Source organism: Pteropus alecto, unplaced genomic scaffold (assembly GCF_000325575.1).
Source record: "Pteropus alecto unplaced genomic scaffold, ASM32557v1 scaffold94, whole genome shotgun sequence".
Lineage (NCBI taxonomy): Eukaryota > Metazoa > Chordata > Mammalia > Chiroptera > Pteropodidae > Pteropus > Pteropus alecto.
In genome coordinates, this window is record NW_006437736.1 from 6,252,987 (window position 1) to 6,276,133 (window position 23,147).

The window sequence follows — 23,147 nt, forward strand, 5'->3', positions numbered from 1 at the left end:
AAAAATAAAGAGACCTACAGAAGAAGGCAGAAGGGCTTTCTCTTCCTGGAAACGAGGAAAAATGAATAAAATTTGGCACTTTCTCAGTGTAGCAGCTGCGCCTGTCTCTACAAGAAAACACCATCAAGCAATTCGTGAATTCATGTTAAATAATTGCTCTTCACGTAAGGTGAATATTGTGTTCTGTCCCTCATTATGAATATCTTGTGGTCTGATTTTCAGCACATTTAATTCTGTTCATAACCAAATTAAATTCTGAAAGCATATGTTACTGTAAAGCATGAGTCACAGACTGTCATGATATTTTGCAGATTATTCAGCAGCTGTCTTAAAAATAAAAAAGCAAAGGGCTACATCTAGTAAATGCTTATTATGTGTCAGAGGCTATATTAACTAATTTACGGACCAGCACTAGGGGAGTGCAGTGGGAAAGGCATGAGCTTTGCATTCAAGGGGCTGGGACTAAAATCTACAGCATCGCCTCTTACCAGACATGAGAGCTGACCTGGTGGATGACCTGGTTTATTGTCTAGAAAATTCAGGCGATAGCCCCTTTGGCTGAACTGCCTCTGGGGCGGAGGCTGCATTCCTGGGTTATGCTGGGAGAAGGGGAGGCCATCAAGAACTGACTGCCTCAAGGCTCTCTCTGGCATCTCAGTCTGTGGTTTTCTCCCAGTAGCAGGGTTGAGTAGTTTGAGAGGCTGGTGGAATAATGTGAATATGCAGTCATAAAATGTATTAATTTCATGGACTTGACCATGATACCCAGGAGTTGTCATATATGCATGCTTGAATTTACAATGTAAACAAGTTACTCCCTTCTATCTATTTTCTTTATTGCTTCTTTTTATTTCCATGAGGTGCCCCCTCCCGGGAAGGCCTGCACCACATTCAGGGGAGTCTCACAGGGCCGTCCACCTCTTTCCAAAGTAGGCATATTTAGCACCATCTTTATAACATATTATCCTGGTGGCCTAAGCCATCTTCAGCGCTGGCCACGCAGTTCTCTCTTGGCTGTAGCCAAGTACATAAAACTCTACTCTGCTTCTGGGGTTGAAACCACCCAATAATCACTCACTTAATTCCATTATATCTTATAGACCACTTTTTGTTAAACTGACATTTATGGATTTCCACTGTCCTCATATATTTGATTATGTTTGGTGAAGGCTGGCTTTTCCTCAGATTGTAAAAAAGTTTTATTTTAAAAATATGACTTTAACTTGAATATATAATATAATATGTAATATAATATATATATAAAATCATTGTAAGTTTTGGTTACTACTTGAATTCTCTAATATCTGCTACTTCAGACTGTGATTAAAGAGTTAACACATGTAAGATGCCTGGCACAGCATAGGTGTTTGGTAAATGGTTGCTTTTGTTATTGTTTACCGGAGGTCACAGAGCTAGCAAAAGAAGGAAGAGATAAATGCACCATGTCAGGCTCCAGAGGCCATGCTTTTCCTGCTGTATCTACAATGCATCCTCCCAAATGAAAAGTCAAGTCCGCTCTCTGCGATACGGGAGATTAGACTCTCTCAAATTTTATTCCAGCTTATCGGATAAACACCATAGCATGCATTTGTATCACAATATTCTTTATTTGGTTATTATGATTTAGTCGAGGTAAAATAATCTTAATGTTTAGCTGAAAGGCTGTTCAATAAAAAAGGACTCAATGTTCAATATATTTCTCATTTTGATTCTGAACTCTGACATTTTACTTGTGCCAATTCAAAGGTTAAAAATTTGGATCCAGTTAAAATGTTAACAGAAAGAGTTCCAGAACACGTGTTTTATGCTGGGGTATCAGCTGGAGTTTTGCTGTGTTGGTAACAAGTCCAGATGTGGCACCGGTGTTCATGTGTAGTCTCCTTTCTTATTCTCTACCAGCTCAGAGTACTGTGGTCAGCTGCCAGGGCTCATGGTATTGGTCACTCAGGCTGTTACCAGGGGAAACAATATCAGCTCCCTTTATGACTTATATTTAGACTAGGAGTGGAGTGTGCAATTCAAATAATCAGTTTTATGTCTGTCTGTCTGTCTGTCTCTGTCTTTCTGTTTTTCTCTCTCTAATTGTCCATATCACAAATTTACTTTCTGTGATTTTGCTTTTGGATAATAACTGTATATTATAGTACCCAATGAAAATAGAGGGTTCTGGAAAGAATATATTGCTATAGTTTTGTATAATAAAATTGACAATAAGTCTCCCTTTGGTCATTATTACGTCTTTAAAAATGTTCGCATATTAAGAAAGATAAAATATATAACACTATTAGAATAGTGTTATTACTATAAAAGATGGATTTTTTTTAGATATGTAGCAAATTAATTAGTTGCATATTAGCTTGATTATAATAGATAAAGCTGGCAATGAATGTGCAGGGGAGCAATGTACTAAAATAGACTGAAGAGGATGGGCACAATCGCAGATAGTCTTTTTCTGTACTTCTGTCTTCGAAGGAATTAAAGCAATAATAAAAGTTATTTGGGTATATTTGGAATCATTTGGGGGACAGATCTTATTTCAAACCCCACCTCATTTAATAGTTGAGTCCTTGGGACTGTCATCTAATTTTTCCATCAGTTTTCTCATCTGAATAGAGACTGTAGTGCCCGCTCTACAGGGTTGTTGAGATGTGCTCGGTAACTGCTGCTCTCTCTTCCTCATTAACCTCATACTTGTCTTTCAAGAGTGAATGGACCTGAACTTATAGAGTCTTCTACTTTAACCTGATTTGCTTTAATCTGAAAATGCAGAAGTCAGGTTGCTCTGATCTCCAAGACGAGAACCACTCTGGAAACAAGCCCTATGATCTCACCCACCCTGATCTCCCACTATCCTTGCTGGAACAAAGTTAAAGTTTGAAAGGTTGTCCTTCTTAGCTCTTTCTTAGGCACTACCTAGAGCAAAGATGGTAAATATGGGCATCTGTTCCCCATCTGCCCTGAGACTTGCTTGTGCCCATGATCATCTTGCCAGTCAACTGTGGTGCTCTTTCTCATCAAATCTGAACAGGCTCAACATCCTTCTTAATATAGCACATCAGGTAGTTGCTTTGTACAAATTGATCTGAGCTGGTGTTCAAGTTGAAGCCAACCTAACTGTTTTATAGGAAATAATTTTACAGCATGCAAATTCGAACACAAAGATCTTGACTCATATGTGATCACATAAATATTTTTACCTTTTTTTTCACATAAGCAGAGAGAGAGAACAACTGAGTTACTCAAGATCCTAAATCGATTGCAGAACAAAGATTAAAATTTGGGGCTCTTGACCTCAAAATTAAGGCTCCTTTTAGTCTAGGTTTTCAGATTTTGCTTAAAAAAATTATTTTCCTAGAAATGGGTGGCTGGAGGAAAAACTGAGTTTGAAGTCTTTGTGGAATGACCCAACTATTGACGAGATGCTAGCAGAGTGGGTATAAGTGGAGGGGATTCAAATGTCAGCTGAGATGTTGGATTAAACGATCTTTAAGATGTCTTCTTGGTCTGAGATTCTTAGATTCTCCTTACAATGTCACTTATGAATGCAATTTCCTAAACATGAAATGTCTCAGGAAGTAAGATCCATGCCTGGGGCTCATTTGTAATTAGACATTAGAGACTCTAAATAACATTTGGAATGATTAACTTTTGTCTGATTTCATGAAACACATTTAGTATTTCTGATCATGTCAATATGTTGCTCATTATAAGGTTGTTAGTAGACTTGTGAAAATTATGAAATTTGGAAAATAAGGATTGCTACATAAATACTTAATATTTTAAAGTTAAGGAGTTCCTAAATGTATAACCATATTTTTATTTGTATATATATATAGATAAAGCTGGCAATGAATGTGCAGGGGAGCAATGTACTAAAATGGACTGAAGAGGATGGACACAATCGCAGCATATATATATATACATACATATATATATACACACATATATATATATAGATTTATATTACCTTCCACTTGAGTTCATAATCAACAACAACCATATCACCATTATCAACACCACCACTGTCACCATCACCATGAATCTATGAAGCTAACATGCCTATGAAGCTAACACTGACTAGGTGCCACAGGTTACACTAAGCAATTGACACCTATAGTTCCATGTTACCCAAATTATGAACGATTAATACTCATGCTTTTTTAAATTTATAAACAAGGATACTTGGCAGGGAAGAAATCTTATTTACCTGAATATCCTTTTAAAAAAGAATGTATAAGAAAGTTGGAAATTTAAGATGGCTCTAGATAACAAAATTTCAGAAGGGCACATCTGTCCATTTCTGACAACAATGAATGTTAAGTAGATTTTCAAGTTTTCTTTTTTATGGGTATCAAAGTGATGTTCTTATTGAACCTTAAAAAGCCATAGTGAGCCTCTCTTGTCCCATCTTCCCCTTGTAGTGCTATAAATCTAACTTCTGCCTGTCCTATTGTTCAGAAAAAAGCAGCCATATTGTGCTGATTGCTATTAAATTAAAGCAGAAAGGGAGAGACACAAATGTGGAAGCCCATCTTACCAGCAGGGATACCGCTATCTTTTATTTGGCATTTTGGGAGGGTCAGAAAGTCATGACAGGCATCTGACCTCTGATAACCTCTTTGGTGCTTCTGTGTGCAGTTTTTTTGGGAAGAACTTAATTAAATACAATTGAATTTCCCTGCTAACATTGTCACTGAAAGGACTCTTTTTAGATGGCTTGGTGTTTGCTGGTGAGGAACAAACAAAGATGCTTCTTTTGTTCCTCAAAGAAAAGTTAGCATACGTTAGTTAAGGATTTGTGATTTCTTTTGACTAGACAGGCGGGTTCCTAAAAATTCAATGAGTCTTCTGAAATGGTAACCACAATAAAAGATGAAACATATGACTAGCTAAAACCCTAACTCCTCTTATTCTTGATAATTATTGTTAAAACTAATATTTTAAGCGTTTACTATGTTTACACTCAAAAATTATGGTCATAGATTTATAATGAAGTTGCTAATATTTGGCCACATAATAAAATATAACATGTTCACATCCTGTATTCTCTAGTTACCAGAGGAAGAGAAGAACTTCCAGCAGATGTATTTTTAGTACTATATGTTAGGGAACTGTTACAACAGGTGTTGACAAAGAATATGCAGTTTTTGGTTTTAAACAGTTTATTATGCATATTACTTGTCGAATAAGAAGCTTGTCTATAAGTTACAACTTGAGTAAAAAACAATGATTACATAAATATGCCAGTTAGAAATCCATTTTCCATTGTTATTCTTGGGCTTCTGAAATCAGTGGCTGACCTTAAGAAATTGAGGAATCCATTTTATAATCATGACACACAGAAAGAATAAGTTATTTTATTCAAGTTTGAGTTTTAGTGCTTATTTTAGGAGAAATCAGGTTTATATCTTCTTACATTCAAAGAATCTTTTAATCCCAGATGATTTTCTTTTCCTTGAAGAGAGGATTAGAATAAAGAATTGATGCTTTTGAATTTAAAGTTGACTATTGTGTGTGTTAAGCCTACTCCCTCACCTTTATACCCCCTTCCTCTGTTTCTAAGCTTTCTCAGGTCTCTCTAATTATTGAAATGGGGGAAAAAGTCAACACTTGACTCCACTGCCCTGTCTGGCTTGTGTGCCATTTCTTATTTTCTATTCATTGGTTAAACTTTTAAAAGCTGTGTGTACTACATCTGCAGCCTTTATTTCTGCGTCACTATCTTTCTGGATTCTAGTTTTTATGTTCACTCCTGTGCTGTATACTATGTACCTCAGCCGAAGTCACCAACATTAGGCTACCATGTATGTTTGGAATAGTATACCCTACACTAGGACTCCAGACCAAAGGGATGAGGGAAGGCTGAAATCCAGGTGCTTTGCTGGCCAAACCTATGTATCTGTCTAGAGGGGATAGGGTTTTGGGGTTTTTTTTGTACTTTGTCGGAAGGCTCCATTGTCCTAGCTGTGACTTTGTCAACGATTCCCTTGGTCTAATCTCAGCCTTTGCTCTTTGATCTTGTTCTTCAAAACCCAGACCTTTAAAACGTTAATAAATGAGCATATGGTCAAGAGTGAACCGGAGTCTGACCAAGGCCGTTAAAATCTTAAATCACCACAGGATTGGGATGAATTGTTTTTCTGTTTATTTAGCAAAATTCTAGTTATGAAAGAAAAGTGTCAAGTCTGGAATTCTTATGGAAAATACAATTCAACCTTTTATCAGATTACTAGCTGCCTCCCATCCCACAGTCCAGTGATACTGAGATACTTATGGGAGACACCAGAACAGAAGGAATGAATGCGGGCTTTACAACTAGGCAGATTCATGCTGCAGTCTCACTCTACCAGTTACTTAGGGATTTTGCCTTGGGCTGTCATTAAATTCTCTGGCCTTCAGATTTGTCATCTCCAAAACAATGATGAACATAGTCCTTTGTATCATGCTGAAGGGAGTTATTGCAGCGACTCACCTACTAGTTTACCTGGGATCGGAATGCTCTCCCAGTCTAGACATTTTCTCATGCTGATCCTCTGCTAATGACACTCTTACTTCGTCTTCGTCAACTACATATGTTTTGCTCCTTCTTCAATATTCGGCTCAGCTGGCATCTCTTCCAAGAAGTGTTTCCTGATATTTCTAACATTCTTCTCCTTAGCTCTGGTTTAGGAGCTCCCCTGGTACCTTATGTATCCTTTTATCATATTTTTTTCTTACTGTGTTGACATTGTACTGGGGGATTATGGGGATTATGCCTCATTTATTTTTACATTCTCAGTGCTTCGCATAGTGCATGGCATATCAATAATTATTCAGTGAGTTGAATTGTCTGGATTTCAACAACTGGAGAGGTGGACAAAAATCTGTGGCAGCTGGGAAGCACACGTTAAAGAGTCGTGGTGACTAAACCACTTTCCTTGTATATTTCGTCTCTAATGGGTAAGTCATTCCTCTATTGCTTAATTTGTGGTCCATTACACTTTCCAGTTTCTTCTTGGAGAGGAACTGATCTATTTTCGAGGATTCAATTATCTCTAGTCCTGATCTTACAACGTTTTTAAACCAGCTACTTACTACCAAGATCAGTAGATCAGTACCTCGCTGTACAGAAATTAATATCACCTGGGAGCTTGTTATAAAAGCAGAATCTCGAGCCCCAATCTAGACCTCTTGAATCAGGATCTGCATTTTAACTGGTTTCCCAGGTCATTCTCATGTGCTATAAAATGTTAAGGAGCACCAGATTTGTAGCAGGTGCCTTCAAGAATAGTACTTTCCCTGAATTTCCTGATATATAAATGTATTCATCTTTGAAGGCTCAGGAAAAGGTATTGGGACTGTTGCAAGGAGAATGAAATATTGATGAGGTCTTGGTCAAAATCTGGAAGTAATTTTCTGATCAAGAAAATCTCGAATGAAACACTATATATTAGATGAGGACGAGGTGTACAATCTAGATATTTAAAATGGTTTCAAATAAGCAAGAAATCAGTTTTTCAGCTTAATTAAGCCTCTGCTTGGAAATAAAATGTTTATCTTTTTAAAGAGAAACCACATTTCTCGAAAAAAAAATGGACACACCCCATCATGGCAAACACATTTTTTATTTGGTGGCAGCTAAATGACCTAAGCGAGGATTTCAGAAGCTATCTCCTGGTTTCCGTTTTCCGTTACACTCCCGAGGCAAAGCAAGTATTTGCTTTTAGCATAGTTGATACCCAAGCACTTTGCAAATGTTTCCACAAAGCCAGCTGCCCTTTATAGATCCCCCTGGGAACCTTTCTTTTGGTTACTAACCCTCAAGTGCCTACAACCCCTATTTGCAAAGGTATTTATCAAATGGGAAAGGCTCATGAATCTTCAAATCTTTTGCAGGAGGATGCTCAAGGCCCCAATTTGAAAAACTTTGTCCCTTAGCTCAGACCTCTGGGGTCATCTGAAGATTTGCTCTCCCAGCCTAGCCATCCTAGTGTAGCTCCAGGAGAGCAAAAATAAATGAATAAACCCACACAGCACCTCTATATTATTTTTGGCTGACTGTGATAGGATTGAAAACTGAGAAAATTCATCCATCATCTTGAAAGCATCATAGAATTTTGAATGTAATTTTGGAGCAAAATTTCTGTTTATGGATGTTGTGGCCACATGGAATTTTGTGTTTACTGCCTTTGCTCTTTCACTAGTTCAGTAATGGTTTTTTCCCTGGGGGTCTCCTTTCTTTTATTTACTGTACCTCTCCCCTCTTGTAAAAAAGGGAGTCCTTGAATGCAATCGATGACTGACCTTTAATTCCATGTGCTCAATTGAAAAAAAATAAAGCACTCCTTTGGAGAATAAGGTACAAAATTGTCAGCAACAGAGACTTGATAACTACTGAGATGGAGTGGTTTTCCAAGGACGTGACTGTGGATTCAGTTCTTACTGTTCACACATCTACTAGTTATAGTTAGTTCAAGTATATAGACTCGTGCGCATGCGCACACGTGTATGTACATGCCCGCGTATGCAAACAAAAAAACTTGAACTCTCCAGCACGTACCACCTGTTTCCACATCATTGTGGTTACAAAAGGTTTTTTTCCCCGTCTTTTTAAATTTTAATTAGCTGAGCTGTCCTGTTTTTCAGCAACTTGGTTCTTCTCTAACATATGGGCTGTAACCGTCTTTCTTTTCATTAGACTTGGGCCTTGTTTGTCATTTATACCATACTTTTGCCTTTCTCTTTCATTTTGAAAGAAAGAGAGGTTTTTCTATTATTTTAGAGCAAAGCACCTCTGGTTTATGTGGCGACTCTTGTGGCTTTCTAAATGCACTTGATTTAGCTTTCACTGTGTAATTACTGCCAAACAAGTTAATTGCTTTATAAGTGTCCAAAATTCCCTGGTTTAATTTTACTTTCATATGCAACCTTCATTATACATCTAGTGTTCAACATAAACACAAATGATTGTTAATGAATGCCTAATGCCATATTCATTAGAAAATCAGGTTAATGACTGGCAATGAATGTCCCAGCTTTATTCTTTCGTCTTTTTTTTTTTTTTGCTTCTTGATTACAAAGCTTTTTTGTTTACAAAGAAATTCTACCTGCATCCTAGGCTTGCTTAAAAGTTCAAGATAAAGCTTTTCTAAGGAATCAAATAACCCCAATCCCTGATTCTTCTTTCTTCTTGCAGGTGCCTTTACTCTTTAGAAAGAGTCTCTTATTAAAATGAAAGAATGTATATGATTTCCTCAGACTGTTGGCTATCATGAAACCTTATTGTTTGGAGGGCAGAAATCTCAGGACTGCTGTGTACAGATGTTCAGGTGGTGCACTGAACAATCTTAGGAGGCATCGTTCACAGATGCTGCCTAGTTGTGCCATCCATAACCTGCATAACTTTGAGTAGTGGCACTTAGAAATCTCCTTTAAGAATGTGTTACAGCAGTGGGGTTTGGGACAGCATTTCGTGCTTGGTGCTGACCACGTGGGCAAGGGTTATCTACGTAGAAGACAGCCAGATGTGCGAAGGCACATGGTTGGAGTGAGTGGCAAGAAGTCTACTGAAGAAGAGGACTGAGATGCACAATTTGAAGTTGGGCCTGACTCTCTACATGGCGATTCTCGCTTTGTAAATGAGATCCCTTCCCTTCTCCACAGACATGGGGTTGCTTTCCCAATGAAACTTGAAAGCTCGATTTTGAAGAACATGTGGATGCTGATAACTGAAAAAAGGATTAGGGGGTGGGACACAGAGTTCAGACTCTGAAATTTGGCCACTGGCTTATCAGAACATGCTTGTGTGATCTTGGGCAGATTCTTTATCTATCAAATGTGAATACTGATGATCTAGGATATTCCTTCTAGTTCTGTGCTCTGTGACTCCTTTTGGGATCATGGGAGAGTCCACTTGTATTCTCTAATCCCATTGATTGGATGCTTACTATGTGCCCTGGCACAGAGTTGGTGTCAGGGATACTGTGTAAATGACACATTTCTTAATTTCATGGGAAGACGAATAAGTGTCGCCCACACACCTCTGGCTGTACCCACTGGGCAGTGAAAGTGTAGCACACTTACAGTCTCATTCATTTTCAGTGCTTCAAACTCTTTTTAGGCTTCCCATTTTTTTCCCTCAGATTCCACTGAGAACCTCCTTCTATATCTCTTATCAGATTCCGTCAGTCCTGGTACTTGATCTCAGATATGTCACCATCTCTTCCAGTTTTGTCCCTTATTGATGTTTCCCATCTGTCAGCCAAATTTACATACTCTCTACTACTTGGCTTCATATATGTCTGTACCCCATGTGTCTCTTCTTTATAACATTTAACATATTTGAAATTTTGCCTTTACTTGTGTGATTCTTTGGTTACTGTCTCCTTCTTTTGACTTTAATCACCTTGAGGAAAGGAAGTAGTAGACACACCATTGTTTTTCTGGTATCTAGATATCTGCTCATATTCTGGTCATAGTCTTGTTGGGATTTCTCCTTGATGACACCAGGCTCCCCAGGCCAATAAAAGGCTGAAGCACAATTTTAGCAAATACTGACCAACAAAAAGTCGAGGACCCTGAGGATTAGAGTTAACCTAAAGTAACTAAATAAAAAGTATCAATTGAAAAGCAGAAGTATAAATAAATCCTGATATGATCTTATCGAGGTTTGATATTTTACGTAAAATTACAAGATTTTCTACCATTGTCACATCCTCTGGGGTGCCTTTTCTGACCTCCATGAATGGACCTATTGTATATTTGTGTCAGTCAGGTTTCTGTTATGATAATTCTAAATAACAACTCCAAAATCGGTAGCTTTTAACAAGCAGCATTTGTTTCTTATTCATGTTTACTGGCTATGTGTTGGCTAGGGCTCTGCTGGTCTCAGCTGGGGTTGGCTCAAGACTGTGGGTCAGGTTCAAGTTTATTACATTTGTCTCATTCTGGGACCAGTGGCAACCTGGGGCATATTTTTTCCTTGCTAAGACAGAAATGCAAGAGGCCAAGCCACTCCTTGCATGTACAGTTAAAGCCTCTACTCATGTTGTGTGTGCAAATATGTCGCTGGCCAAAGCAAGTCACAGGGCCTAGCTTAGCATCAATGAGACAAAGAAACATACTTCGTTTACTCAGATGGGGAGTGCCTCAAAGCCACATGGCAAAGGGTATAAATATTTAATTCTATTTCATCCTAATACATCACAATATTCTCAAAATACGTGATCTCATTCAAAACATTTTTTACCTTTGAAAATTTGCATTTATTTGTTTGATTTTTTAGTTACTCCCTTTGTCTTCTTCTGGACCCTTGAGGGTAGGAATTGAGTCTGTTTGGCTTCACTGGCACCTAGGACAGTGTTCTGGACAATATCAGGTTATTCAGTAAATGAACAACTGTTGTGTGAATGAATGAGCTTCTGATCTGTCTAAAAGCCATCTCAGGAATGGAAATACATCTTTGGGGGAATTACTGAAGTGATATTAAATGCCTTGTTTCAACTTTTTCAGAAATCCTCTTGCTATATTCCCATTGTGAGAAGTGCAACCTTGTGGGAGAGGAGCGTATCACACGCAAATGTGAGTAAGCAGTGTCCTTGTGTAGGACTGTATCCCTAGTTTCATCTTTTGGGGTTCAGTTGCTTTATACATAAGAAGACTTGTTCCTTGTATATTTTTATTTGGTAACTGGTGAAAGATTTACTTTTTAAATTTCAGAATAAGAAGAATGTCAAAACACATTTCCCATAGCACTTTGCATCTCTGAGAGATTCATGCTACGTTTTTATCCTTTACACGCAGACATGTACTTTGAGAGAAAAAGGTATCATTCATTTGATGAACAGTAATAGAAATCACAGTGCATTAGGTAGCTTTGCAGTGCTTGTATGTGGCACAACACACAGAATCTAGGACAATAATTCCATCTTAGTACAATCTAAAAATAAACAACTGAATTTATCAAGCAAAAGCCCGACCCGTTAGCAATGTTCTTCCCCACACCACCTTCTACTCACTGATCACTAGTGATCTCCTCTTGGTGAGAACGAAAGTGAATGTTTGTCACCGCAATGTGCACATGCATGTCTATAAAAGACTGATGTGCACATGGAGATGGTCGCCAGTGCTGGCCCCGCCAGGTGTCACAGAGCTGTGGTAGCTTCCCAGGTTTAGTCCCACCAGAGCTTTGTTTATAAAAGTGGGATTGGAGGAAAAAAGAACCTTTTAGCTAACACTGAAATTTACATCCTAAGGGCTCTAACTGCCTTCCTGTCCTTCCTGTTTACCATGAAGAGAACGGCAATGCCCTTCAGAGAGGACCACATAGCACAGTGACACTGACGGAATCAGGAATTCCCCGGCACATGGGGGAGGGGCGACTCTAGTTTTGTCTTCTATAGTCTCTCCTTTCCAAAATTCACGAGCAGGATTGGATTACTCCAAATTACTCCTTGCTGAAAAGTAGCATATGGTGACTGGAAATAGAATTCAAGGGTAGAAATCAAGAAATGTGGCCAATCACATTTTAAGATGAAAGAAAAAGGCCAACTGTAGGAAGAAAAATATTACCTAGTTGAAAAACTGGACCCGATTTTCTAACTATTCTTCTATCACTAAAGCACAGGAATATATTTAAATTAGGTATCTGCAAGATTCTGTTTCGTTAGTTATTTTTCCATTTGGACTTTAAGTAATTGACCTGTTAAGAATCTTTGCAACTAAGGAATTCCACGACTCTCAGCATGGGATGTGTCAAGAAGAAAATGGAGCCCAGCGAAGTCCCCTTATTGCTGCCATTCTTCCATTAGTATGTGAAGGCTCTGAGAAGGTAAAGCTTCATGAAAGGGGACCACAGGCCCATTCACTGCACAAGGAATGATGCAGGTGACAGTGATGCAGGAGAACTGTACATTACTGATTAGCTTATACTATAGCAGTATCATGTCGCTCAAGCTTACAGTCAGGTATCACCTGGGTGTCTGCCTCTCCTTTCCTCTGACAGCCGAAGTGAGGACTGGGAAGCAAGTGTGAGATCGAGGGCTTGGCATCAGCTGAATCCTCTTTCAAATGGTTTTATCACCTCCTTTTTCTCTTTTCCCTGTTGTCTTTCTCTTTCTGTGTTTGTAAAACTTTGGAGGAGTTATAGGATAGGACCAAAAAAATTAAGATGTGTATCATTACAAAACTTTCATATTATTTGTCATCGTTTATAGTATATTGACTAATACGGAGGAGTTAGGATAGGACCAAAAAAATTAAGATGTGTATCATTACAAAACTTTCATATATTATTTGTCATCGTTTATAGTATATTGACTAATACTTTATGACATATATTATACATTGTAGTTATGCTTTGTACATCATATACAGACATATTTTACATAATGTTAGACATCAAATGATCCATATCATGTGTGTGTGCATTCCAATATTATATATTATGTATTGTATTTACTGACCACCTATGACAGAGGAGTGCTCTAAAAGCAGCAGTAAAGAAAAAGAATCTGCCTTCTAGGAGCCCATCATATACTGAGGAACATAAATAATGAAAAATAAGCAAAAAATAAATAGAGTAATTGCAAGTAATGAAAACTACAGGGCTCTGAAAAAGCATATTGGGGTAATGAGGTCGAGCTTGATGTGGAGTGGTGGGGAGGTTACTGCTTTAGCTAAGGTAGGGTGGTCTGGAAAGACCTTTCTAAAGAGGTGATTTTTGAGCCCAGACAAGATCGATGAGAAAGAGACAACCAGATAAAGTTCTGACCAGCAAAAAATTTTTGGAGGCAAACTGTTCAAAGCAGAAAAAACAGCCTGAGACAGACTGGGCTCAGCATGTTTAAGAGTGGACAGGATGTCAGTGCAGCTGGAAGTGGAGAGGGAAGGAGTGAGTAGAGCAGTGGGCAGGGACCGGATCGTGAAGGGCCTTGCGGCCAATGAAAACAGTTTATTTTCTGGTCGCGAAGCAGAAACCATATGAGAGTTTATTTTGTAGCTGGAGATAAAATGATCTGATTTACTCTTTAAGAAGTTTGCTGGATGATACATGCAGGATACATTTTTGGGAAATAAGAAAACTTGAGTGCCATTAGGAAGTTATTAGAATATTCCAGTGGTCAGATTTTAGTAATATTTTTGAGGTTGAGATGATAGGACCTCATAATGAGTTGGCTGTAGGGTATGAAGAAAAGAGTAATCAAGATGGACTTTTGGGTTTTTAGCCTAAAAATATTGGGGTGGATGATTTACTTCCTAGGTGATAGTTTTGGGGATCTTGAGAATGGATTTTTGGCGGAGATCATCGTAGCTGTATTCGGAGAATATTAAATTTGAGATGCTTAATGCTTAATATCTCATTAATTAGAACTTAGTCTCATGATCAGTCCTAGCTGCAAGAGAGGTTGGGAAATATCCATTAACTGGGAATATTGTGACCTCAAACTAAGGTTCTGTTACAATGGATGAGAAAAAAATGGATGCTGGGATACGTGACTAAAAGTATTTGGCACAGAAAATAATAATAATAATATACAAAAATTTATTTCGAAACGACTCATAGGTCAAAGAAGAAATAATGACAAAAAGGAGAAAATACTCAAAATTAAATGATAATAAAAAATTTAGGATGCAGCTAAAGTGGTTCTTAGAGGTAGATTTATGTCTTAAATTTCAGAGAAAAATGAAGGTTGAAAATGGAAAATTGCAGATAAGTTATTCAAACAACAGAATAAATTCAAAGGACACAAAAAGAAAGAACTGATCAAAGAAAATAAATCACTAAAATAGAAAAAAATACAATTAGACATAATCAACAAAGTGAAAATCTTGTCATTGGAAGGCGTGAATAAAATATAAACCTAGCAAGACTGATCAGTAAAAAAAACAACAAAAAAAGGAGAAACAATATTATGAATAAAAAGAGAAATGTGTGTACGAATACCATAGAGACTCAGAAGATTAAGAGTCAGTACTATATACTATGAATAACTTAGGTCAATAAATTAAAAACACTATTGGATCAATATTCAGAAATTTTTATTCCCTCGACAATAGCATGCCAAGAGAGTTTTGTGCTGAGTTCTATTAAAATTTCAAATGTCATATAGTTATTACATAAAGAAAGAAAAAAAGCCACTTAAGTTATTTTTTGAAGCTCGTAATGCATAGAACGTAGAATTTGTTAAACTATGGATCAATCTCACTTATGAAAAATATTAAATTAAGTACTAGAAAAATCAGATTTATCAGTGTATATAATAAAATACATCATAATAAGTAGAATTCTAAAGATACAAGAATAGGTTAACATCAAAAAATAAATTCATTAAATGTACATCAATAGATTAAGGGAATAAAATCATATAACTGTCCTAATAGACATTTCAATATTAATTTTTGAGAAGAAAAAAATTAACTTTTGGAAAACTGAGAATAGAAAGGAAGTCCTTTAACCTGAAAAAAATCTATAACAAGCTTAGAGAAAAAATAATCAGACTTAATAGTGAGCCTTTGGAAGCATTTTCATTAAAGTCAGAAAAAACAAGAATGTCTACTATTACTGCTTCTATTCAACAATGTCCTGGGGGTTCAAAGCAATGAAATATATGAAAAAAATGAGATACAAGAATTGGAGAAAAAAGGACAATATATATATTACATACCTTCAAAATTATCTTCAAATTATTAAAACATATAAATTATTAAAACCAAAACTATCAATTAGGTTGAAATAAATCTAACAAAATATTTGTAAAACATATATGGAGAACATATGTTTAAAAATATTACTTAAAAATATATAGGAAGGCCTAAATAAAGGAAGATATACTATGCTAATGAATGAGAAGACAATTGTAGTGTTTTAAGTGGATAAAGATCTGATCCTACAAGTTGCATGGAAGATCAAGGACTAAGTGTAGATACAAGAGTTATAAAGAACAAAATGTGGAACTTATCCTACCAGATACCAAGACTTTTATAAAGCTATAGTAATAAGACAATGTGCTATTGGCTCGAGAATAGGCCAATGGAACAGATATGAAAGGAGGAGCATTAGATACTGATGGGGAAAGGAACAGCTATCTAATGAACGGTAGTTGCGACAACTGGCTATCTCTACAGAACAGAAGGTGAAATTAAATGCCTACTTCCCACCATACAGAAAAGTAAATTTGGGGTGAGTTTATGACCCGAATGTGAAAGGAATAACCTTTGAAGGAAATAATAATATTTTTATGACCTTAATCCCTTAGGAAGAGTTTCTTAAGTAAGGCATAAATATCACAAACTTTAAAGTTATTGATAAATTTTACTACATTAAAATTAAAATGTTTTATTTACCAAGATTTATAACAAAAGTTAAAAGACAAGCAAATATTTAGAAAGCAAACGCTAATGAGAGGTTGGTACCTAGACTTTACAGGGAATTCCTACCAGTCAGTAAAAGAAAGATAGGTAATGGGGATGAAAAATGAGTAAAGGACATAAATTGACAATTCACAGAGCAACAACCTGCATAGCCAATAAATGTGTAAATAGATATTTAGGCTTACTATATATCCTTCAGTTGACATAGATTAAAAAGTCTGATGGTAACAAGTGTTGGGAAATGAGAAGTCTCATGCATACTGCTGCAGTCACGTTGGAGGGCATTTTTATGATCTAATGCAACTGAATGTAAATACCTTTGACCCAAGAATTCACACCAGGTATAAATTTAGAGACTATATGTATTCAAGGAGACATATCGAAGAATGTTTTCTGTTGCACTGATTTTTGATAATGGTAAATAGAAATGGCATACATGTCAGTTAACTGGAGATTGGATAGATACATCGTGGTATATTTGTGCAGTGGACTGTTGCAAGTAGTTTAAAGGAATGAATTAAAGCTACACATACCATCAAGGATAAATCTCAATAACCAGATGCTAAATGGAAAAGTCAAGTTATAGAATTAAGTCTGTATTTAGTGTGACAGATATCGTCATTTGGGGGATAAATTTATGTCTTTCCTTTCCCAGTTTAGAGTCATTTGAAACATATACACACAAATCAGACAGACAGAAGATGGTAAAAATATATTCCAGGTCAAAGCTGGATTGAAGGATTTACTGATGTTTCCAAAAATATAAACAGATCATATCATTGTTCTGCTCACAAACCTCCAATGGGCTTCAGTTTCACTCCCAATAAAATCCGAAGTCTTTATTATGACTCCGAGATCCGACCTGATCTGGATCTCACTACCTTCCTGGCTTCCTCGCTCATTTATTTCTCTCTAGCCTCTGACTGCTCCAGCCCACCAAGCACACTTCCCTCCTAGGCCCTTTGCACTTGCTGTTCTGTCTGCCTGGAATGCACCTCGCATTCTTTCAGGTTTCAGCCCCACTTGCCTCAGAGCTAGTGGAACTTGGTTTGGTTGGAGCTCTCCTAAGTAAACCAATGTGGAATTACTCAGCAGCTAGTTTGTGCCCAAGGATCTAAAACAATGGTGTCCATATTCTAACAGCGAATTCTCAGCTCTGAAAAAAATTGAGTGCCTTTCTTCAATCTACTTATATTTATTTGTGCGTATGTACTACTCCATTCATTAGAATGCTATAAACTATATAGTAATGAATTTATAAAATATAAATATATTATAAAATACATAGCCCATCCAATTAAAATGTAAATGAGACAAAATAGAAATGAATATTATTTTTTCATGTCTAATCATGATAATTTATACTATTTTTAACGAAAACCTCAAGAATATTATACACAAGGGTTATTGTTAGTAATAGTGGATGTAGCATCTTGATATATGTAGTCTTTAGATATATAAAGTCTTCAGTAAGTCTTCTTACTAAATTTTAAATATCTTGGCCAACTTGACAATTCATATGAGATCATTCTTTTTATCTTGTAATGTGGCAGATGAGGATATACAAGAAAAGATGAGGATATACAAGAAATGCTAACAGCCATTTTCTTCACTTGATTAATTCAATAACTATTGATTCAGTGCCTGCTATGTGCTAGAATATAAACTCCTTAAGGGCGAAGCCTAGGCTGTCTGTCTTATTTTTGGTTGTAGCTCCAGCTTCCCAAAGGATTCCTGGTGCATTGTAGATGCTCATTTGGAATTTGTTGAGCATATCAATGAATGAACTGGGCACTCTGCAGGAGCTGGAGATACCCTGATAAAGCTCTGTCTCCACTTTTCTGCTGTATTTAGTTGGTGTTCCTGGAATGAACTTGGTTCACTCTGGAAGCTCCCACATCTGTGCCACCATCCCACCGGTTTTGTTTTCCTCCATGTGGACCCACCCTGGATGGGATTTGCTCTGTCATGATTTAGAGTCACCTTCAATTGTTGAGACTTCTTTGAGGTATCCAGATGGGAAAGGGATTCTATCTGTGCTCTGCAATGAGCTGCATGAACCTCACCCCTTGAGCGCTTGTTGAAGGTGCAAACATTGGGTTGAAAGAAGAGGGGCACTCGAGGGAAGTTCTGTGTTTCTCATTCATTGAAACAGAAAAGATGGAACTGGTGAACAGGTCCTTGGACAACTAAGTTAAGAAAGTTCAGAGGATATCGAACGCTTCCAGGCCCTCAAAAACAGATATGTAGAGGAAAAAAAAAATATAAAGCTGAAATTTACCTGCAATTTGACTTTTAAAAGAGAAAAATACATTCCATCTTCCTTTCCTCTGGGCTTCCTTCTCAGGAGAGGGCAGATTTTGAGAAGATACATCTCTGATGGAGAACAGAGTCATGATGGATGTGACCCCTATGTGATATTTCACGTATAGCTAAATCCCAATCGCCATCCCCAAATACAGAGGGAAATGGGCGTCTGAAGCAGTCTTCCCAAACTCCCCTTCTTAGTTCCACTCCCTCCAACCCATTCTGTACTGTCCTGCACTATTCAGGGCTGGGGTTTGCTGTTTGGAGATGGGAAGCTGAGCGTAAGCCCCTCTGGATTCAGCCCCCTCCCTGATCAGCCCCTCTCAGGAGTCCTCATGCCTTGCTCTAGCAAGGGAGATTTGGAGAAGGTGAAACTTCCCCTCTGGCCTGGGTCAGGTTTCCAGACTGAGTTACCCAGAAAGACAGTCATTTGTTTCCTTTTGGACCACGGGGCTGGACTTACCCCTTGGGGCTGGAGAACTCTGATTCAGCAAGCCCATTCCTGAACCTGTTTATGTAGAGTCTGGGTTACCACTCTTCCCAGAATCCCATCGGTTCCCAATCAGAGCCCGCTACCAGCTGCCAGCTTGACACTGTTCCAGTCTGGCCATGAGAAGGAGGGAGCCAGAGATTGAGAGAATGCTGCGGGATTTGACCAAGGCTGGAAAACCATGAGTGCATTTGATCAAAACCTAATAGATGCTCAGTACCAGAGGTAATGTAATACTCATTCCCAGGAGGCCTTGTGCTTTTATTTCTGTTGGAGTTCTAGGGGACCCTCATCAACATAAGGCAAGAGCAACAGAGTAGGAGAGGTACCATATCTCTTTTCTCTGACTGTGTGAAATATTCCAGGCATCTAAAAATCTAGAGAAAATCATAACTAACCAATGCTCGTGTTCCCATATCTTATCTCAAGAATAAATATTTCATAACAAAAATGCAGCAGCATAGTTTTTTTTAAAAGAGAGGAAGAGAGAGAGAGAGCGAGAATAAGAAACTGACTAGCACCCCAGTTTGCCACAGACTGCAAGTGGTGTGGGGTATCCAGATTTCTCTGTTTGACTCAGAGTGGGGAGTGGGCATGCTGAGAGGAGCCAGGCCCAGGAGTCCCCTGGTGTTCAGAGGAGGAAGCTGCAGGTTGCACAGTCCTCCAGACCCAGGATGAGAGCAGGACTTCAATGGCAGATGCTGGCACTGTCCTTCCACATTCCAAAGGTCATTTGGAACCTTATAGCAGCTACGGTGGCACCTGGGACAGAGATCAAAACAGCAGAGACAGAAGGGAAGAGGCTCTTGGGCAGAGAACAGGGAGAACCTGGCTGATGGCACTCGGGGTCATCATCCCTTCTCTGGGCCAAGGCAAAGTGCTTCCTCCTGCAAAGCTCCAGGCTAGAGGAGAAGAGTAGGGAGCACTTTTGAGAGTAGAGACCAGTCGGAAAATGACTTTGAACTTTGAACTGATTGGAATTAAATCCCGAATTGGCTGAGAAATTTACCTGAAAGAGACTTTTAAATTCTACAAGTCTCCCTGAAGTTTTAAGATAAACTGTTTACTACAAGTGTGAGTTTAATTAAGAAAGTAAAGTTAAATGTGTATAAAAAATAAATAGACATTGAGAGGGAGGGAAGGTAGCTTAGAACAGAAAAGAGGGAAAAATATCTTAGCATCTGGAAATGTGATAACAGAACTCAGTCTTGCTTTCATTCATTTGTTTATTTGACTAATGTTCTCCAGCATCTATACAACTTTTTTTTTTTTTTTTTTTTTTTTTAGGCAATGGAGACAGTGAATAGTTAGAAAGAAAAGTTTGAAGTCAGAGAGTTTATATTCCAGTGGTAGGGAGACTAAGGCCATTGCTAGGATATATGGAGCCTTTGTACAAATTGGAAAAGGTACTCATTGTCGATGGAAGGGAACACTTTCTCCAGGTTGATGCAACCCCAAGCCCTTGTGTGAGGCTTGGCAAGTGGAATGTGGGCTTCAGGCCAACCTCTGCAATCTTCTGTGGAGGCCCTGAGGAAGATAGATAACACACAAAATAAATAAATAGAATATATGGAGCCCTTGTGTGAGGCTTGGCAAGTGGAACGTGGGCTTCAGGCCAACCTGTGCAATCTTCTGTGGAGGCCCTGAGGAAGACAGATAACACACAAAATAAATAAATAGAATATATGGTAATTTGGTGGTGATAAAGAACCCAAGGGGGATAAGAGTGTGTGTGTGTGTGTGTGTGTGTGTGTGTGTGTAGGGGGTGGTCACTTCTATAATATGGTGATCATGAGAGTCTAATAATAATATTTAGTAAAGAGGTGAAGGAGATGAAGGACCAAGTCATGAAGATGCTAGAGGAACCGTGTTCCAGGCAGAGGGAGCAGCAAGTGTGAAGGTTCTGAGACAATAATAGGGCTGGGATAATGAAGGAATGGTGAAAGGGCTGGAGTAGAGTGAGTAGATAAGCGAGGTAATGAGGACGTTCTTGTCTGCCTAGGATGGTCCAAGTTTACACCTGTTATTGTTCCAGAATAATTATTAGCAGGATCCTCTCTAATGCTCAAACATGTCTCAGATTGGTCAAAGCAGTTATGGGAGTCTCAGATTCTGCTCCGCCTGAATGAGATGAGGAGCGCTGGAGGGCTGTGAGTGACAGGAAGTGACTTAGGTTTAAGAGGACTGGTCGGGCTGACTTCCTGGAGGTGAAAGGAGAGCAGCAGGTATGCATTTCTCCCAGGAGATCGGGGTTGAGCAGGAGTGGGGCCCGGGCAGCTGGCCTGGTTCTCAGGAGGCTCCCAGGTCTAATACCTGAAGCCTCAGTCAACATGCCAGGGTGTGTGGGGGGTACTCAATCCGCTTCAAACTGGGTCAGTTCACGACAGCTGCAGCAAAACAGCTGGGGGAGAGGGAGTGTGACTTCAGGCTGCTCCAAGGCCTTTAAGCCATCCCATACTGCGGGAGTGGTTGCTGTGTTTTAGATCATATTAATCCTCTTCTGAGATAAACGTTATAATATGCCTGAGTATCAAAGACACACATTAGCAAAGATTTCAGGAAGATTGTGAGTGGCAGAGGACTTCAGGCACAGGGTTCCAGTAGCCTCCTTTACCTATGGTGGATGTGACATTGACCAGATAAGTTTTAGAGCTTAGAGTGTTGGGAAAGGAGGGATAAGCCCATTTCAATAAGCTGGAGATGACCTGCGGTCAGGACAAGATGGGGTTCCAAAAGACCAGTCTAGTTCCAGGGTGGATTATGAAATTACCAGCAAGTTCTTGACTATCTGCCAGGTTATTTAGAAATGTGATGCTGAGATTGTTGGTACCTGCTTTCAGATGGCTGTTGCTTGAGTGGGTGGCAAACTGAATAAATGGTTAAGGGTAGTGATTACATAGACAAACCCTGGGGTCAGATGGCCTCAGTTGAAATCCTGGCTTTGCTGTTTTCTGTCCTATGACTTTGGGAAATAGATCTATCTTTCTATGTCTCAGCTTCCTCATCTGCAGGATAGGATAATAATAGCGTCGACCTCATAAGTCGTCGGAATTGAGTTCAAGGTAGAATGCCTGGAACAGTGACTGGCACACATGGAAAGCCTGCCATGTGTGGTGGCTTTTACTACCATTTTTTCTGACTAATGCACTGCATATTTGTGTGTCTCACTTTCACAGGGCTAGTACATTTTTTAATGAAATGTTATCCTTTGACTCATAAATGTTAACTAATATTAAAGCTTATAGACTAATACATTGAAGGCTGTTTTTATATTAAAGCTTATAGACTAATACATTGAAGGCTGTTGTTTTTTTGAGGCTGGTCCTTTTTCGATCACAGCGATTAGCATGCTGTTGTCTTTTTGTTTGAGGAAGTGGATGAATTACTTCCTCTGTGGTTCTTTTTAAATCCATCAGCAAATGTTGTTGGTTTTAAACAAAGTCAAGCTTAGCCTTTATCTCAAGTTTTCATTTTCATTATAAATATGAAAAAAAAATCAAAGTAAACTTGGTCAAATCTCAAAGTAAAAAATAATTTTTTGAGCTTTAAATCTTAAACCCAGGTGAAATTTAGAACTCTGGTAAACAATTAGGATGAAATCGATCGTCCTTGAACAAATAAGTGAGAATTCTCTAATAAGGGAGATGAGATCATTACAGTTTATTATAATCATTTAAAAACTTTATTGAGCATTCTATGAATGTATTTATGAATTCTGTTTTACCTGAGTAGCTTTCACATTTTATTATTGGGTTACTTATCATGCAAGAATGAGTACATCTTAAGGAAGAATATATTTGGTTTCATTACTCATCATAAGTGTAATTTTTGTTTAACAATATTATGAAGGGCTGATGATGAGATGCAGGTGTTTAAACATGCAGTGCCAATAGATTTGACACGGTATTCAGTTCTGGGCATATACATTTTTAAAGGCTTCTATTCACTGAGGGGACAATAAAACCCTACACAATGGTAAGTGTGTTTGCTAAAAACATGA

General features: G+C 38.2%; 1 protein-coding gene across 1 annotated transcript in view; it reads left to right on the forward strand.

Annotated features, from left to right (window-relative positions):
* CUNH12orf42 (chromosome unknown C12orf42 homolog) overlaps positions 1–23,147 on the forward strand; it is a 109,766-nt gene that overhangs the window by 26,924 nt on the left and 59,695 nt on the right. Inside the window, exon 3 of the mRNA XM_015591445.1 lies at positions 11,491–11,559. Coding sequence (XP_015446931.1) covers positions 11,491–11,559 — 69 coding nt within the window. The remainder of the gene's footprint in view (positions 1–11,490; positions 11,560–23,147) is intronic.